This window comes from Lethenteron reissneri, chromosome 61, assembly GCF_015708825.2.
Source record: "Lethenteron reissneri isolate LAM-NWPU_2019-01 chromosome 61, ASM1570882v1, whole genome shotgun sequence".
NCBI classification, from domain to species: domain Eukaryota; kingdom Metazoa; phylum Chordata; class Hyperoartia; order Petromyzontiformes; family Petromyzontidae; genus Lethenteron; species Lethenteron reissneri.
Genome location: NC_083839.1, coordinates 3,103,632 through 3,117,990, shown reverse-complemented (window position 1 = coordinate 3,117,990; position 14,359 = coordinate 3,103,632). Strand labels below are relative to the sequence as shown.

Sequence of the window (14,359 nt, the reverse complement as noted above, 5' to 3'; positions counted from 1 at the left end):
AAGACAACAACAACAACAGTCCCAGACCACACCAAGACAACAACAACAACACTCCCAGACCACACCAAGACAACAACAACAACACTCCCAGACCACACCAAGACAACAACAACAACAGTCCCAGACCACACCAAGACAACAACAACAACACTCCCAGACCACACCAAGACAACAACAACAAAACAACAACAACAGTCCCATACCACACCAAAACAACAACAACAGTCCCAGACCACACCAAGACAACAACAACAACAACACTCCCATACCACACCAAAACAACAACAACAGTCCCAGACCACACCAAGACAACAACAACAACAGTCCCAGACCACACCAAGACAACAACAACAGTCCCAGACCACACCAAGACAACAACAACAACAACAGTCCCAGACCACACCAAGACAACAACAACAACAGTCCCAGACCACACCAAGACAACAACAACAACAACACTCCCAGACCACACCAAGACAACAACAACAGTCCCAGACCACACCAAAACAACAACAACAATCCCAGACCACACCAAGACAACAACAACAACAACAGTCCCAGACCACACCAAAGACAACAACAACAACACTCCCAGACCACACCAAAACAACAACAACAATCCCAGACCACACCAAGACAACAACAACAACAGTCCCAGACCACACCAACACAACAACAACAACAACAACAGTCCCAGACCACACCAACACAACAACAACAGTCCCAGACCACACCAAGACAACAACAACAACAGTCCCAGACCACACCAAGACAAAAACAACAACAGTCCCAGACCACACCAACACAACAACAACAGTCCCAGGCCACACCAAGACAAAAACAACAACAGTCCCAGACCACACCAAGACAACAACAACAACAGTCCCAGACCACACCAAGACAACAACAACAACAGTCCCAGACTACACCAACACAACAACAACAACAGTCCCAGACCACACCAACACAACAACAACAGTCCCAGACCACACCAAAACAACAACAAACCACCCCAAGACAACAACAACAGGCGAGGAGTCGGTATGGCACACGAAATGACGAGGCGAGCTGACCGCCGCTGGTACCGTCGACGGTGCCGTTCTGGGCCCAGGCGGCGCGTCCGTTGGCCTGTGGCAGCTGCCCGCGGGGGAAGTGGAGCTGCGAGTAGAAGGTGATACGAGAGCCCACCAGGGCCGGCCCGTCGCTGGTCAGCATCACCTTCATGCGGCCGCCTGCACAGCGGCCATGCGGACCGGAGTCAGTCGATGGGATTTGGGACGGTGGATGGGATGGGGACGGTGGGTGGGATCGGGACGGTGGTGAGATCGGGATGGTGGTGAGATCGGGATGGTGGATAGGATTGGGTGGATGGGATTGGGATGGTGGATGGGTTTGGGATGGTGGATGGGTTTGGGATGGTGGTGGGATTGGGATGGTGTATAGGATTGGGTGGATGGGATTGGGATGGTGGATGGGTTTGGGATGGTGGGTGGGATCGGGACAGTGATGGGATTGGGACGGTGGGTGGGATTGTGTGGATGGGATTGGGATGGTGGTGGGATTGGGATGTTGAATGGGATTGGGTGGATGGGATTGGGATGGTGGTGGGATTGGGATGGTGGTGGGATTGGGTGGATGGGATTGGGATGGTGGTGGGATTGGGATGGTGGTGGGATTGGGATGGTGGTGGGATTGGGTGGATGGGATTGGGATGGTGGTGGGATTGGGATGGTGGTGGGATTGGGATGGTGGTGGGATTGGGTGGATGGGATTGGGATGGTGGTGGGATTGGGATGGTGGTGGGATTGGGTGGATGGGATTGTGTGGATGGGATTGGGATGGTGGTGGGATTGGGATGGTGGTGGGATTGGGATGGTGGTGGGATTGGGTGGATGGGATTGGGATGGTGGTGGGATTGGGATGGTGAATGGGATTGGGTGGATGGGATTGGGATGGTGGTGGGATTGGGTGGATGGGATTGGGATGGTGAATGGGATTGGGTGGTGGGATTGGGATGGTGAATGGGATTGGGTGGATGGGATTGGGATGGTGGTGGGATTGGGATGGTGGTGGGATTGGGATGGTGGATAGGATTGGGTGGATGGGATTGGGATGGTGGATGGGATTGGGATGGTGGATGGGTTTGGGATGGTGGATGGGTTTGGGATGGTGGTGGGATTGGGATGGTAGATAGGATTGGGTGGATGGGATTGGGATGGTGGATGGGTTTGGGATGGTGGGTGGGATCGGGACAGTGATGGGATTGGGACGGTGGGTGGGATTGGGATGGTGGTGGGATTGGGATGGTGGGTGGGATCGGGACAGTGATGGGATTGGGATGGTGGATGGGATCGGGATGGTGGATGGGATTGGGATGGTGGATGGGATTGGGATGGTGGTGGGATTGGGATGGTGGATGGGATTGGGATGGTGGTGGGATCGGGATGGTGGTGGGATCGGGATGGTGGATGGGATCGGGATGGTGGTGGGATCGGGATGGTGGTGGGATCGGGATGGTGGATGGGATTGGGATGGTGGTGGGATCGGGATGGTGGATGGGATTGGGATGGTGGTGGGATCGGGATGGTGGTGGGATCGGGATGGTGGTGGGATCGGGATGGTGGATGGGATTGGGATGGTGGTGGGATTGGGATGGTGGATGGGATCGGGATGGTGGATGGGATCGGGATGGTGGTGGGATCAGGATGGTGGATGGGATTGGGATGGTGGTGGGATTGGGATGGTGGTGGGATCGGGATGGTGGATGGGATTGGGATGGTGGATGGGATCGGGATGGTGGTGGGACCGGGATGGTGGATGGGATTGGGATGGTGGTGGGATTGGGATGGTGGATGGGATCGGGATGGTGGTGGGATCGGGATGGTGGATGGGATTGGGATGGTGGTGGGATTGGGATGGTGGATGGGATTGGGATGGTGGTGGGATTGGGATGGTGGTGGGATTGGGATGGTGGATGGGATTGGGATGGTGGTGGGATTGGGATGGTGGATGGGATCGGGATGGTGGTGGGATCGGGATGGTGGATGGGATTGGGATGGTGGATGGGATTGGGATGGTGGATGGGATTGGGATGGTGGTGGGATTGGGATGGTGGATGGGATTGGGATGGTGGTGGGATTGGGATGGTGGATGGGATCGGGATGGTGGTGGGATCGGGATGGTGGATGGGATTGGGATGGTGGATGGGATTGGGATGGTGGTGGGATTGGGATGGTGGTGGGATTGGGATGGTGGTGGGATTGGGATGGTGGATGGGATTGGGATGGTGGTGGGATTGGGATGGTGGATGGGATCGGGATGGTGGATGGGATTGGGATGGTGGTGGGATTGGGATGGTGGATGGGATTGGGATGGTGGTGGGATTGGGATGGTGGATGGGATCGGGATGGTGGATGGGATTGGGATGGTGGTGGGATTGGGATGGTGGATGGGATTGGGATGGTGGTGGGATTGGGATGGTGGATGGGATCGGGATGGTGGTGGGATCGGGATGGTGGATGGGATTGGGATGGTGGATGGGATTGGGACGGTGGATGGGATCGGGATGGTGGTGGGATTGGGATGGTGGTGAGATCGGGATGGTGATGGGTTTGGGACGGTGGATGGGATCAGGACAATAATGTGATCTGGATAGCGATGGGATCAGGACAGTAATGGGATCGGAATCTCGATGGGATCGGGACAATTATTGGATGGGGACAGCGAATGGCAGCTGCTGCCTCGGTCTTACATTCACACCTGGGGTGAGTGTCTAAAACGTCAGCACTGGAGAAGCGGAGGCAGCCGGGCGTGGTGCTGGCCACCCACCCCCTCATGTACCGTGTCGGCCTTGAATAGGGGGCTCGCTAACAGCACTTGCCCTAGCAGCCCGTTAAAGGCTATGCGGGGGACCTTTGCCTTTAATACTAAACTGTTTCTAATTCACCAGGTAAGGTCCACTGAGCCGTAGCTCTTTTTTCAGAAGTGACCTTGCAATCACAAATGATAGCAAGCTTCAAATATACAGCAGGTGCCAGGGTCGGGATCGAACCCACGACCTCCTGCACACCAGGCGAGCTAGTTACCATCTCCTCGCCACCGTGAGATGTTTACCACCTCGCCGAGGGCCGTGTGTGAGCGCGTGTGAAGCCCGCGTGAGCACCTTGCCAGTTGCTCTCCCAGCGCGTGTCGTTGGGGGGCCACACGGGGTACGCTGTGTCGTTCCAAGCGGCGGAGGAGGCCTGCTGCCAGCCGTGGGGGGCCGAGCCTGCCGCCCCTGAGAGATCATCTTTCCCAGCCGCCAAGACGTCCTCGAATCCTGTGGAAAACGGCACCGGGGGAGGGGAGGGAGCAGGAGGTGGGGACGCCGTGTTATTTTTTGTTTTGTTTAAACGTTTTCCCGTTCCCGATGACGTACGTGTGCACATCATTGTTTGTTCTTCCGATCCCGTTCCAATGACGTACACAGGTATATTCCGATGACGTACGTGTACACGTCATCGTTTGTTCTTCCAATCCCGTTCCAATGACGTACACACGTACATTCCGATGACGTACGTGTGCACATCATAGTTTGTTCTTCCAATCCCATTCCAATGACGTACACAGGTATATTCCGATGACGTACGTGTGCACATCATCGGTTGTTATTCCGATCCCGTTCCGATGACGTACACACGTACATTCCGATGACGTACGTGTGCACATCATAGTTTGTTCTTCCAATCCCATTCCAATGACGTACACAGGTATATTCCGATGACGTACGTGTGCACATCATCGGTTGTTATTCCGATCCCGTTCCGATGACGTACACACGTACATTCCGATGACGTACGTGTGCACATCATAGTTTGTTCTTCCAATCCCATTCCAATGACGTACACAGGTATATTCCGATGACGTACGTGTGCACATCATCGGTTGTTATTCCGATCCCGTTCTGCTGACATACACACGTACGTTCTGATAACGTACGTGTACACGTCATCGTTTTTTTCACAATCCCGTTGCACGTGTACGTACGTCATCAAACAGAGACCGGGAAGATAAACGAACATGATGTAACTTCATCGGCACAGAGGCTTCCCACAAGGCCACGCGGAAGGGAGGGCCGTGTGGTACAGATTTTGCGCCGGCTATCGTAGAGTGGCTGCGGTCGTGTCGCTACAGTTTTCCGCGGTGAGCAACAACGGCGCTGCTGCGCCTCTCTTGGCAAAATGAACGCTGAACACGCTCGCGCGTTCCGAGACTCGGCGGTGAACGAGACACCCAAACCCCGCCACTTGGCAGGTGTTTCGGAACGGCAAAATAGACTAGGACAGCGGTCGGGAACCTATGGCTCGCGAGCCATATCTGGCTCTTCCAGTGACGGCATATGGCTCCCAGACAATTTTGAGTTAAAAAAAAATCAGTTTGGAACCGATTTAAAAATACTTAAATAAATTTCACGGGTCACGCCTGCATGAAGCTCAACCTCACCACGTATGAACCAGACTACAAGGCCATCAGCAAAAACCATGCAGCACCAGAATTCGCATTAAAAGTAAGACATATTTAATTTATTATACGTTAAAAATACTATATGGCTCTCAATGAAATATATTTAGAAGTATTTGGCTTTTATGCAAACATGATGCCTTATATAAAGGTGTCAGTTTTTGTACCAGTTGAAAGGGAAAAAACCTACTACTTGAAATTAAAAGTTACGGTTACTTTTTTTTTAAGCCCACAGTTTTATTTTTCTTCCGATGAGACTCAGACACGTGGGGGGGGGGGGGGGGCACAGACAAATGACGCCAACGAATGCCCAAGCTCTGTGGGCCTACATTGATTGAGCTGTTTTACCAACTCCGTAGATTGCCATGAACGCTCGCTATTCACGAATCTTGCTAGCTGCGATTTTGGCTATCTGCGAATCGCAACTGGAGCTCTACACTGCTGCTGAATCGAGAGAGAGAGAGAGAAAAATAAAGTGATGAGATAAGGTGATGAGATAAAGTGATGAGATAAAAGTAATGAGCGAGAAAATGATGACATAAAACTATGAGATGAAGTGATGAGAGATAAAGTGATGAGAGATAAAGTGATGAGAGATAAAGTGATGAGAGATAAAGTGACGTGTTATTATAATAGTCACATATGTAACAGCCTCTTTCCGTATTTAATTAAGGCAATTCATAACAAGTATATATATATGTACAGTACACGTTTTTTTTTCTCTCGGCCAATATCACTCCCGCAAAATGTGCCATTCACGAACATCTCGGGAACGCATCCCTCTTCGCGAATAACGAGGGAATCTTCTAGTCGTAGCAGCAGCAGCAACAGCAGCCACTCCTACCACTCTGTACACGGCAGAGACAACGCGATTCGCCAAGGGCTATTGACAGCGCGCGCGCGTTCGCCTCTCGATCATGTGAGCGGCTCCAAAAAAAGAGGACACATTCGTTACACACCCTCCCAGCACCCTCCCCGCAACCTCCCCGCAACCTCCCCGCAACCTCCCCGCAACCTCCCAGCAACCTCCCCGCAACCTCCCAGCAACCTCCCCGCAACCTCCCCGCAACCTCCCCGCAACCTCCCCGCAACCTCCCCGCAACCTCCCAGCACCCCCACCTCTTCAACATCCTCCTCGTGCCTCTTCTCTCAACCCCTCCACCCCCCCCACCCCCCACTGCTAATCTCTCTCATGTGACTCTTGCATGGGACCGAGCGCGAGTGCGGGCTTTGTGATCCGCGCGAAATGTGCAGACTCGGCAACTTCTGTACAGATGGGAATATTATGTAACGACGCGAATTTACGATTGTTGGGGGGGTGGTGGGGGGGGGGGAGACGGGGGCATTTGGCACCGTGCCCACCCCAACCCCCCACAGAAATATCGTGAATGCGCCCACAATGCATTCATTAATCGATGCTTTTTCGCGGCGGTTTGTGGAGATGGTTGCGCGCAGGCCTCGGAGGGCAGATATGTAAAACAAATTAGCAGGATTAGAACAACAAACTCCTTTTAAAAAAGGGGGGGGCAGGTGGGTGGGGGGGCGGGTGTTAAACAAAGTTCTTACAGGGATGGAGATATCGTGTTTTCTTCCGCACGTTTTCTTACAAGAGCGGCGGACGAAAATTGAGAGTTCATCAATCTGAGTCGAAAGTAAAGGGGTGTTATACTCGGTTAGCGTGTGAACAACCCCCAAATGCAGTTGACACAACAAAATTGTCCTTTTGCTTTTCGCTTTTGTTTATTGGCATGTGCTGCTCGTGATGTCTATGCAGTACTTCTTCGTGTTGCACATAACGTGTTTTCGACCGCCGTATTTGGCCGCGGTCGCTTCCTTGTTCGTGTGCAGTCGCGCCGGACGTGTGAAATCGGTCGGATTCAGCATATCCAAAGTCGACCCAGGAGGGACTCGTCAATCAAAATAATAATAATTAGTTTTTTGTTCTATCGGTAAAGTCACGTAGAAAGAAAATAAATAAAATGTGATTTTTTTCTATAATATTATAATTATTATTTAAACATTATTTAATTTAATTTCTTTCTACCAAATGAACAAAAAAGTAATTCCTGCAGTCACGAAAGCTCCAAATCAAATAATAATTAAAAGAAGATAACGCAAAAAAAATATTTCGAAAGAAGTTTTAAAATGTACCGCAACGCACACCAAGGTGGGCATGAGACAAAGCGGTCGATCTGGAGGAGCCGAGTGGCTCCACACGAGGCGAGTTGTGGGGATACTGAACCTTTGGTAGTTTAATACGCAGCAGTAGTAGTAGAAGTAGTAGTAGACTTGAGCTACCAATATCATCCATAGTAGAGTTTTTTTTAAATCCTTTATATTAAGTTCGCTTGCTTGCTTGCTTACGACCGTGCAAACCTTTCGGTCGTTTTTTAACCCACTTCCCGTGATCCAATCGAGCTGACATTTTGCACACAGACTCGTCGTGCGAGACAATTAATGTTCGTGAAAATTTTTTCCCAAAATTTTACACTGTTTAGGGAAAACAAATGAAATATTTAATTACCAATTGTTTAATACTGGCAGACAATCATCTGACCCATAAGTGGCAGCCATCTCAAGCCAGAGGACGAGAGGACTCGAGCCGCCAGAGTGAAAAGCTTTGTTTTTACGGGTTATACTTATTTTGGGATTAGATCGTGTAAATCTATCAATGTGTCGTTAACCCCGCCACCACCCGACACAGCCGAATAGCAAGAGTTTGTCACGTGAACATAGCAGGCGAGGGAGAGAACACCTCGCTCAGTTTTGGTAAGCCGGAGAATTTGGAGAAATTCCAAACGAGGGTGGTGACCCCGAGAACAGGGCCCTCTCCTGCCCTCTGTGCAACCCCCACGGTTACAACATCTGGCAAGCCCCAGTGGTGGTGGCGGTGGTGGCGGTGGTGGCGGTGGTGGCGGTGGTGGCGGTGGTGGCGGTGGTGGCGGTGGTGGCGGTGGTGGCGGTAGCGGTTAGTGCAACGCTGCGCTACGAACCCGGCCACCCGAGTTCGTATCCCGCTAGCGGCCAACACCGGTGACGATAATCGGAACCGGTTCCGGGCTTCCTCTAGGTCGACTCAGCCTTAAACGAGTGCCTGGTGCGGTGTGTAAACATCGCCACTGGGGAGACAAAGGCGGTCGGGCATGGTTGCTGGCCACCCACCCCCTCGTGCGCCGTTCCGGCCTTCATAGGTGCTGCTCGCTAACAGCACTTGTCCCTACAGTCTGTTAAGGCTACACGGGGGCGATCTTTGTCCGGTGGTGGTGGATATCCATCCAAGAACTAAACCAGATTTTTATTATTTAAATTTTTTATTAATCGTATTATTATTTTATTTTTATTAATTTTAATTTCATTTTTTACCTACGTGACTTTACCGAAAAAACTAAGAGTCTAAACCAGACTCCAACCCTGCGTTGCTTCCAAGATCTGACGAGATGGACTGGAGCGAATTCAAAGGGAGCGCGCGCGACCGTAGCGTCCGCGATTTTGGTTATTAAATCCTTTATATTAAGTTCGCTTGCTTGCTTGCTTGCGTGCTTGCTTGCTTGCTTCGGACCGTGCAAATCTTTCGGTCGTTTTTTAACCAACTTCCCGTGATCCAATCGAGCTGACATTTTCCACACAGACTCGTTGTGCCAGACAATTATTGTTCGTGAAAAAAAATTCCCAAAATTTTACACTTTTTAGGCAAAAAAATATTATTTTACATATATTCAAATAGAAGGCATTCATGGCTTTGGCTGAACGTCAGAGTGTAAGAGCCAAGAGCGTAACCCCTCCACAGGCCGTGGTGGAGTAGCGCAGTTGGTAGCGCCCTCGCTTCCCCTGCCAAAGGTCGCGGGATCGATCCCCGCATCCTCCACAGGCGAATATATTTTTAAATCCTTTATATTAAGTTCGCTTGCTTGCTTAGGACCGTGCAAATCTTTCGCTCGTTTTTTAACCCACTTCCCGTGATCCAATCGAGCTGACATTTTCCACACAGACTCGTTGTGTGTGACAATTAATTTTCGTGAAATTTTTTTTCCAAAATTTTACACTGTTTAGGACAAAAATATTATATTTATTTACCAATTGCTTAATGGTGCAATGCACTCATCTGACCCATAGATTGCAGCCATCTCAAGCCAGAGGACGAGAGAACTCTAGCCGCCACGCATATAAAGGATTTAGAGAGAAAAACTTTGTTTTTACTGGTTATACTTATTTTTCTTCCTTTTTCTTGTCCGTAACCCACGAGGCACCATCTCACCACGGTCGATCACACGCTGCGCGAGACCGCAAGTCGGCCGCGGCACAATCGCGGGGTCACAGCGCCGATTTGCGAAACGCCGGGAGGGGGGGGGGGGAGGTTCGGATTTTCTCGCGGTGGTTGAGAGGCGTCTTTGAGCGAAAGCTCGAGAGGGGAGAGACGTCGACCCCGCCGATCGGTGGACGCCCGCGCGTCTCGATCCGGGGTCTCGGTGCGCAACAACCACAACCACAACAACAACAACCACAACAACAACCACAACAACAGCAAATTGTGGTCGCTTCAGTTTGACGTTCTAAGCGCGAGAAACTGCGGCCACTCAAATCCAGCGGTGGTTCGTCACCTTCACTTGCAGCCTTGCAACACCCCCCCCCCCCCATTGTTTCTTAATCGTTGAAACAATTTACAACGTGAATACACGCGTCGAGGTTTTGATGAAACAAGGGAAGTTGTAACTTGCGTGCCCCGTGCTGAATTTGTGTTTTTGATGATTTACCTTCTAAAAAAATACTATAAAAAATCTGGGCACGTGTCGATATCCCACAGAAAAGGGGGCATCTCGCATACCCAGGGGGTGCAGCGTCCACCCCCAGGTGAAAAATAAGAAGAGCCACTGCCATAGACTCTCACTGCAGCCATGCACCCTTTTGGTTCTCAATTATATTTTTTTAAGTGCAATGTTAGTAAAGACGTCGGGTTTGATGAAACAAAGTAAGTTGTATGAGAAAAAGCTTTTCCCCTTTTAACTGGCAACAAAACAGCTGTGTTAAGTTGTTAAAACACCAAACTGAAACCCTATTACAAGGAATCATGTGTGCATTAACCACAATGATTGTGATCAGAATGCAAACAAAAACACACTCTGATAATCTATGCATTGTCCTTGAAACTGATTGGTCCACACCAGAGACAGCTTTCTTTAGAGTCTCGTCTCAAACGTCAGCTTCAAAGACAATGCATTTATTATCAGAGTGTGTTTTTTTCTGCATTTTGACCATAAGTATTGTGGTTAATGAAGACATGACTCCTTGTAGAAGGTTTCAGTTTGGCGTCTTAACAACTTTGTTGCCAGATAAAAGGGGAAAAACTTTTCCCAATATTTTGGTACTGGCAAAGGAGGTCCCACAAAGTACGTTTTATATTTTCGATTATTTACATCCTACAAAAAATATCTATGCCATGTCTCGCTACCCCCCACTCCTCCCCCCCCCCCAGAAAGGGGGCATCTCGCACCCCCAACGGGTGCAGCGTCAACCCCCAGGTTAAGAAGCAGAAGAAGGACCACTGGGTTAAAGGAATGTACAGCTCACGTGGTCACCACCCTCCCCTCCCCCCGTGATCCGTGTGATCAAAACAAATCACTCGAGACAGCCAAGCGCAAAAAGCATGCGGACGCTGGCGCGAGATGGTCACGCGCCTGGCCCTCCGCTGGCCTGCGGGTGATGGATGCATGGGTGGATGAATGAACGTCTGAATGGCATTGCAATCGAGTTCTCAAATCCGCCCAAGTTCGTGGGCGCTTAGCCTGGGCACCACGTTGGCTCTCGGGCAACAGAAGGCGGCTGCTTACTTTGTAGAAGAGCGAGTGGGGAAATGGTGCCTCTCTACCATGTACGTATGTTGAACTTCTTTCGCACCGTACGTAGTCAACAGTGCTTTAAAGCGACCCCTGGTCCACATTCACTTAGCAGTGGTTCTTATTCTTGATCTGGGGTGCACGCTGCACCCTCTGGGATACGAGATGCTCCCTTTCTGGGGGTGCGAGCCATGGCCAGATAAATGTTTTTCTAGAAGGTAAATCATCGATAGCAACAGATTAAGCACGGCGCACGGACGTTACAACTAAATTCGTTTAATGAAACCCGATGTATTTATTAGCATTATCCATCGTGTTAACGATTGAGAACCGAAAGGGGTGCAAGGCTACAGCAAAGGTTAAGAACCACTGCTTGAAAGGGACCTCGGATGTAGCTCTGTAATCTCCACTTCCCTGAGCCGCCTTCTAACGCGGAGCGGTCACACTCACTGCTCTCCGATATGAATTCATCGTCTCGTGACATTCGCACCGATTGGACAATTGGGATAAAATTAGAGGAAGATATAATTGGTGTGAAGAGTGCCGATAATTGGTGTGAAGTGTGGGATGTATGAGCCAGTGTTTAGTGTGTGACCGTGCTGGCACGCCTGGATAATTTCCAGATTGTGTGAGCATTTGTGACACGTCTTTATTTTTAAAAATAAAAATAGTGGAAAATAAAAGGCTGTCTTGTGTGCGACTGCAGCCGCGAACGCCAAATCACGGAATGCGTGACTTCACACTTCCCCAAATATAAACTTGAAGGTGGTGGGTGGTTGGGTGAGTGAATGGGTGGATGGGTTGGTGGTTGAGTGGGTGAGTGAGTGAGTTGGTGGATGAGTTGGTGGGTGGGTGAGTTGGTGGATGGGTTGGTGGGTGAGTGGGTGGGTGAGTGAGTGGGTGGATGGGTTGGTGGGTGGGTGAGTGGATGGATGAGTGAGTGGATGGGTTGGTGAGTAAGTGGGTGGGTGGATGGGTGAGTGGATGGGTTGGTGGGTGAGTGGGTGGGTGAATGTATGGATTGGTTGATGGGTGAGTGAGTTGATGGATGAATAAGTGGATGGGTTGGTGGGTGAGTGGGTGGGTGAGTTAGTGGGTGGATGGGTTGGTGGGTGGGTGAGTGGATGGATGAGTGAGTGGATGGGTTGGTGAGTAAGTGGGTGGGTGGATGGGTGAGTGGATGGGTTGGTGGGTGAGTGGGTGGGTGAATGTATGGATTGGTTGGTGGGTGAGTGAGTTGATGGATGAATAAGTGGATGGGTTGGTGGGTGAGTGGGTGGATAGGTGAGTGAGTGGATGGATGGGTTGGTGGGCGGGTGAGTGGGTGGATGGGTTGATGGGTGAATGGGCGGGTGGGTGAGTGAGTGGGTGAATGGGTTGATGGGTGAGTGAGTGAGTGGGTGAGTGAGTGAGTGGGTGGATGTTTGATGAGTGAGTGAGTGGGTGAATGAGTGGTGACATTTCAGGTAATGGTCCGGAATCTGACCAAACAAACATCACTGCCAAAAACCATCGCCTCGTTTAAAACTAAAACTATTTTTTTTGTTTTACCAGGTCAGGCCCACTGAGCTGCTATAGAGTGATCTTCTTCAGAAGCGACCCTGACTGTCACAGTTGATATCACGACGACCTGGCTTACCATCACGTGGACATTTTTTTGCAGCCATCTACTCTAAACGCGTGTTCTTTTTAATGTGGTGAGGGAAAACACGGAGGACCCGGAGAAAAATCCACGCGACTACAGGGAAAGAAAGAGAGAGAGAGACACGCAAACTCCAAATATACAGCAGGCATTAGGATTGGTATCGAACCCAGGACCTCCTGTATACCAGGCGAGGTAGTTAACATCTCAGCACTGAGAGAGACACAAAAACTCCAAATATACAGCAGGCATGAGGGTTGGAATCGAACCCACGACCTTCTGTATACCAGGCGAGATAGTTAACATCTCAGCACTGAGAGAGAGAGAGACGCGAAAACTCCAAATATACAGCAGGCATGAGGGTTGGAATCGAACCCACGACCTCCTGTATACCAGGCGAGGTAGTTAACATCTCAGCACTGAAAATCCTGGCTCCGCCGTTGCGTTACCTGCGGCCGCAGGTCACAGGGGTTACCTCCGGCCCTGCAAGACCTGGTCCACACGCTACTGAGCTCGTGGTTCGCGATTCCGTCCACAGAATCCTAAACCAGTCTCTGCGACAGACTCAAAAACGGCGTCGTTGTTACTACTGTTGCTGCTGTTGTTGTTTCAGACTTTGACTCTTAAACAACTTTTGTTGCCGCCAGCAGCAACAGCACGGGAGGCGATTTCGATATGAAACACACAAAGTCACCAGCAAACAAATGGAAATAAACGCTACAAATCCACGCGCCGTGGCGCTAAAAGCACCGCGCACAACACGAAAGAAAAGTCACGTGGTGGTGGTGGTGGTTGTGGTGGTGGTGGTGGTCATCTCGCACGCCACGGTGACGAGCGAGCGCTTTAGAAGGTGAACACCACGAGGGTGCCGTCCACGCTGGTGCAGAGAGGGGCTTGTCCGGCTCCCCAGCACAGAGTTAGACTGATGGCCTTAATCTAAGTTGTCTTGTGGTTGTTGTTGTTGTTTGACTTGCATCCCACTGGGATTTTTGCACACAGCGTTGGTGTACGGTGTTTTTTCTGCAATATTTTTGCTGTCTTTTCTTGGATTTTCTGTTTGCACTTAGTCACATATTCACTTTAAGATGTTTTTTGTTCATGTTTTTTGTTTTTTGTTTGTTGCGGTTGCACCCGATTCAAGAGCTGAATGGCTCACAGGGCTACACCTAATAAATGAACTTGAACTTGAAGAAGACGCGCTGCACATCACCGACACGTGTGTGTCACGTGGCGTGCTCCAGCCGCCCTGCTCCAACGTGTGATGCACGCGCGTTCATCTTCTTAGTTCTTTCGGTAAAGTCACGTAGAAGGGAAATAATGAAATAATAAAAATAGAACATCATAAAATAATTCTCACGACGTTTCGGCCACAACGCAAGAAGAACAG

General features: G+C 50.4%; 1 protein-coding gene across 1 annotated transcript in view; it reads right to left on the bottom strand.

The window, feature by feature from the left end:
• The window catches only part of LOC133358343 (protein QNR-71-like), a 29,498-nt gene that overhangs the window by 13,270 nt on the left and 1,869 nt on the right, over positions 1-14,359 (bottom strand). Inside the window, exons 2-3 of the mRNA XM_061576619.1 lie at positions 4,163-4,318; positions 1,086-1,232 (exon numbers count right to left, since the gene is read on the bottom strand). Coding sequence (XP_061432603.1) covers positions 1,086-1,232; positions 4,163-4,318 — 303 coding nt within the window. The remainder of the gene's footprint in view (positions 1-1,085; positions 1,233-4,162; positions 4,319-14,359) is intronic.